This window comes from Penaeus monodon, chromosome 2 (assembly GCF_015228065.2).
Source record: "Penaeus monodon isolate SGIC_2016 chromosome 2, NSTDA_Pmon_1, whole genome shotgun sequence".
Classification (NCBI taxonomy): Eukaryota; Metazoa; Arthropoda; class Malacostraca; order Decapoda; family Penaeidae; genus Penaeus; species Penaeus monodon.
Genome location: NC_051387.1, coordinates 10,334,352 through 10,339,351, shown reverse-complemented (window position 1 = coordinate 10,339,351; position 5,000 = coordinate 10,334,352). Strand labels below are relative to the sequence as shown.

Below are 5,000 nucleotides of genomic sequence, written 5' to 3'. Positions count from 1 at the left end.
TCGTCCTGGAGGTTCTGCTTGGCTTCGTGGAGTACCCTCAGCTGCGATACCGCCTCGAGAACGACCTTCTCCAGCTCTGCTCGCGATTTCTCAAGCGTCCGCACCTCCTTGTGAAGCTCCAGCTGTGTGGTAACGGAACGATGGAGTTTAGTCTTTGTTGTGTTATGTTATGAGGATACTTTTACTGGGCAGCCACTGGTGCTGTGGTAAAAGATAATGACAAAGGGAAAGTTAATTTTGTGTTATGTTGATTATTTTAATCTACGGAGCAGACACTGGGGTTGTGGTAAGTATCCATGCCCTATTTTTGCACTATTTAGTAAATGTGAAGCGAGGCCAATTACTTCTCACTTGTAAAAAGTACTTCAGTGTCAATATAACGCAAGTAAAAAAAAATCATTTCGGATAACGACAGCGAAATAAAAAATAGGGATAGTGAAAGAAAATTATTAGGAAATTATTAGATATTAGGAAATCGTAATGGTTAAAATCTTTATATTTTCGCCAATGGGCTTGAAGTTATTTCATCTTTACATGAGACACCTTTGTGCGGCTCTGGAATAGTTTCCTGTGGAGTGGGTTTATAAGTTTTTTTCTTCTCCTAAAATAAGCATGGGATCTATAAAGATAACAAACTGAAACAGTTGCACCTGGGTAGGCAAGTGCATGGGTACATATGTTTGTTTACAGTACGCTAGTTTATGCTTATTTGAAACTGCTCATTTGTGGACGGATGTTTACACTGTATAACATATGTGCCATTATGTATGCATATTTACGTATGGTGAAAACATATTTCTGTGGGTGTATGTATATGTGTATAGAATTATATAAGAGCATATTATGTTTAAATGTTAATCATAGTACATATATATGCCGTATGACAGTGAGAGTTAATATGCGTACATGTGCATCTTGTTCCGTTTTAAACAAAGGCGGGAGTGTGAATACGAGTTATGCATGGTTGTGCATTCATACCCTCACCTCAATATCATCCTTAACGAGGTCGCCCTCCCTGCGCCGCTCTCTGAGGGTGAGGCACTCCATGGCCGTGTTGAGGGGCGACACCCTTGCCTCCAGCTCGGCCTCCGCTGTCTCCTTGGCGGCCTCCAGCTTCGCGATCTCGGCCAGAGTCTTGGTGAGGGAGAGAGTAGAATGGGGAAAGGGAGAAGAGAGGAAATGGATGGGTGGAAAATAAGAGGAAAGTTGGAATGGCCAGACGAATTGTGAGGAAAAGACAGGAGGGAAGGGGGACGGGAAGAAGGAAGATGGGAATAAGAGAGAAGGAAACAAACAGACAAATAAAAAGTGAAAAATTAGCCCATAATAGAAAAAATCATAGATGTCCAATTTAAAAATAGGGAACTTAATTTATCATAAACTTTCCTGGTAACACAAATACTACCTCGTGTACCTCAAGAGTTCGACTATTACCCAAAGGAACCCACTTGTCTCAGCGAACGGTCCAGGTCGTCAGTGACCCTCTGGACTTCATAGATTCGGTCTTGAAGGCGTATGGTGTTGTCCGCATTATCCCACCACGTCTTGTTGGTTGTCTGTAAAATAAATAAAAATAAATGCAATGTAGTACGAAGTCACATTCTGACACACACACACACAAAAAATTCCAAAGTCATAAATGAACGTACAGATAGATATAGGGATAAAAAAAACGTTGTAATATGCACAATGACTTCCTGTACTAACCTGATTACGAAAGTGCATACTCTCATTTCGCAAATTGTGGGAGGTCGTCCGCGTGTCGTGGCTGGCCTGGCGAAGAGCGGCGTTGTTACGATGCCAATCTTCGGGCAAGTGCCGTGCCACAGGCTTCTCCACCTTCATTTTAGTTGCTGTGTAACACTTGGGAAGTGCCTGCCAATGTTCTTTTTCTCTTCTCGTTTGTCTTCCTTCTTTCTTCACTTTGCAACTTTTGACTATTTTCGCATGAGCTGTTCCTTTAATCTCTTTATCTTTTTATTGGTCCTTTGAATCCTTCCCGCTGACTTCCTAATTCCACACAAAACAGAACACGCTACACGTTACGAAACACGTAAAGGGAGATTAAGCGAATACCCGTTTTATTTAAAGTTATTAGATAAGTGTTTCTACTTTGACATATATTATTTTCCCTTCATCAGACCTAACCGATATAAGGGGCTCCTCACAACACCTAGCATTCCGGCTCCCAAATGTCAATCTACGTCACTGCCGTTGTGTAAAAGTCTTTCAAATTATGCTATGTAAAAAAATGAATAACCTTACAGTACTCTTATAAAATACCAAGACACAGTTAGAAAGACCGAAATAAATGCCAAACAAATAATATCTAACAGATGATATCTAAGATTACTAGGATTTATGTCTAAACTAGCATGCCCCTTTTATTTTTTTGTTTTTTTATTTCGTACCACATAACATTTTTGAAAGAAAGTAATATCGAAATACGTTGCTTCTTATTGCTTATTAATTAGTGAGGACTATTTGTGCTTTTGTTTTTGGGATATCTGACACTAAATTATATAACAGATATCCAAAACGTACCTGCGAGTTGGCCGTGCTGGTTGGATAACGCGTCCCTAGCAACGGCCTTAGCAACCGCTTCCTTTGATTTTTCTGTTTTCTAGTTCATATTTGATGTCAGTTATTTTCTACAGCTAAATTACTATGATGAAAGTTATCATGGAGAAAGCTTTGATATCCAAGGTGTGTTTTTATATAGAATAAATTCGTGTCCTTAGAATGAAACTATACCCGAAACAAAACACAGTAATTTTTCAGCAACAATAAAATAGCGGAAATATTCAACATCTCTTCTGCATACAACACAAAAAAGACATGAAAATTTGTCAAACTCACACACAAAAAAAGGACAATACAACTAAATAAAGCCAAAAGGAGAAAATCGAACGCCCTGGCCAGCGCCCCCCGACAGACGCTCATTACCGGGCAAGGGTGGAGTCAATTGAGTACAGCCGCCGACTTTTAAAACGATTATCTTGAGGTTATGAAAAACTCGCAGTCTCGAATGGTTGCATAAGTGGGGCATGCATGGGAGGTCAGCGTTCTGTGTATATATTAGTTAAATCATCTTATAATCTAATGGGTGTTGATTCAGTCATCACTAATATTAAAAGTGGAATTGATAACTACAACTATCGGTAAAGATATGGATGGCCTCCTAACTGTGACATAAATGCCAGTTAATCTTCAAATGTATTTCCTTTAAGCATATCAAGATTAAAATTATTCTAGGAAAAATTAATGTTACGACAGTCGTTTCTATAAATAATGATAACAATAATGATAATGATGATAATAATAACAAGGATAACAATAATTATAATGAAAATGATGATGATGATGATGATAATAATAATAATAATAATAATAATAATAATAATAATAATAATAATAATAGTAATGATAATGATAATCTATTTATTACAAGTCATAGATTTAAATGTGAAACATTGTCCAATTTAGAAAACATTTGTGAAGTAGTATAAGATCTTTGTTCTTTAGTAATTCATTACGAAATGCTAATTGCAAAAGTGCTGATGTATTATTAGGGTAAAAATATATATTTTATCGTTGTATGATATCAGAAATTCTGCATATATTTAATGAGCATAGCGTAATGTGAGTCCGCTCAAACTTTATGATCCAACTACTTTGATATATGAGAGATATGAAATTGCCCCAACAGATGTTTGGAAAGAGAAAGTAAAAAAAAAAAAAAAGTAAGAAGTTCGATGACGTCACATTCCCTTGCGAAAACGACTACGCGAACATCATCGGATCCAACAAATCAGCTGGCAGCACGTCTCATAAGCGACATGGAATTGGATCCCAATCTCAGTGTAAAACAAAATCCTGTTCCATAGAATCGAAAGCTACTCTGTAATAAATACGATGGGGCTCTGTTTTGTGTTTATATTGACAAGAGTTACACGTCTATCGTAAAGGTTGGTAGAGGGCAAGGAGCGACAACACAACAAGTGAAGTGCAAGAGAAGGTGCCAAATTAACAGAAAAAGACAATGACTGAAACGCCGCAGTCCTTCCTCCAAACGGCAAAGTTCTTTATCTACGCCTCGGGAATATTCTTTCTTTATTTCTATTACGGGATTCTACAGGAAACCATGTAAGTCTGCCATATTGTGTAGCGGCTTCGTTGAATTCGTATCACTTGGCCACTTTGGTCTGACCAAACTTGAATTTTCTTATTTTGTTTGTTGTAATTTCGCACTTTAATAGTACATACTATTGTTTTCTGACGCGAATGAGCTTGAAAGTTGGCCATTTACAGTTGACACGACTGAATTTGATCTTTCCGGTGAAATTAGTAATTGACTATTATCAACACACAGCCACCCAACTTTGGAATTATTATTTCGAGTTTCAGTTATACACATAGTAATATATGTGAATCTTCTCATTTTCGATACAAACGATATATATTGTTTGTGATGTGACTGCAACTCACATCATGAGACAAACGCTCATATTCAGAGATGCTTGTGAGACCTTAAACAAAAAGCTGAACCGGGATCTTGTGTCCGTCAGCCAATCACATTGAACATTCTTGCGCGGTAGCCAACTGTGATTAAGTCCCTGTTGCTTCAGCCACTCCTGGGAAATCCACAAACATTCCCAAAAACCTTCCACACCTGGAGGCTTCACCCCCAGACCCCAAATGATCACCATGTTTTCCCCTCAATGAATTTATCAGAAATCTCTAGGCGTCACTGATTTCGGTGACCTCTGACAACTGTACTGCTGCTTTGCCCACATGTAATGGAACTTTCCACTGTACTTGCTTTAGTGCATTGTGATGCCTATAGCTGTACCCATTGTGATGAGTTAGTTTGTAATGACACTATAGGCTTGGCCAAGCAGTAAGAGGATAATGGGGGCTTCATGCAAATTATTTGATGTATCATAGTATGTGATTTTTCCCTTTGTTTATAAGAGTATCATTACATTTTCAATTTTTTC

At 38.0% G+C, this 5,000-nt stretch overlaps 2 protein-coding genes across 4 annotated transcripts in view; one reads left to right on the top strand and one right to left on the bottom strand.

Moving 5' to 3' along the window:
• Nucleotides 1–2,850, bottom strand: part of LOC119581061 (tektin-2-like) — a 7,751-nt gene extending 4,901 nt beyond the window's left edge. The window contains exons 1-5 of one of the 3 annotated variants that reach the window (XM_037929362.1): nt 2,545–2,850; nt 1,708–2,010; nt 1,449–1,556; nt 985–1,134; nt 1–122 (exon numbers count right to left, since the gene is read on the bottom strand). The exon at nt 1–122 is cut by the window's left edge and continues 13 nt beyond it. In XM_037929362.1, the coding sequence (XP_037785290.1) occupies nt 1–122; nt 985–1,134; nt 1,449–1,556; nt 1,708–1,845 (518 nt within the window). In that variant the 5' untranslated portion in view covers nt 1,846–2,010; nt 2,545–2,850. Of the gene's footprint in view, nt 123–984; nt 1,135–1,448; nt 1,557–1,707; nt 2,397–2,544 lie in introns of those variants that run through there. The other 2 variants (XM_037929380.1, XM_037929373.1) reach the window with 2 other exon arrangements.
• Nucleotides 2,851–3,877: 1,027 nt separating this feature from the next.
• LOC119581050 (solute carrier family 35 member B1-like) overlaps nt 3,878–5,000 on the top strand; it is an 18,558-nt gene continuing 17,435 nt past the window's right edge. The window contains 1 exon segment of the mRNA XM_037929353.1: nt 3,878–4,146. Within this exon segment, the coding sequence (XP_037785281.1) occupies nt 4,043–4,146 (104 nt within the window). The 5' untranslated portion in view covers nt 3,878–4,042.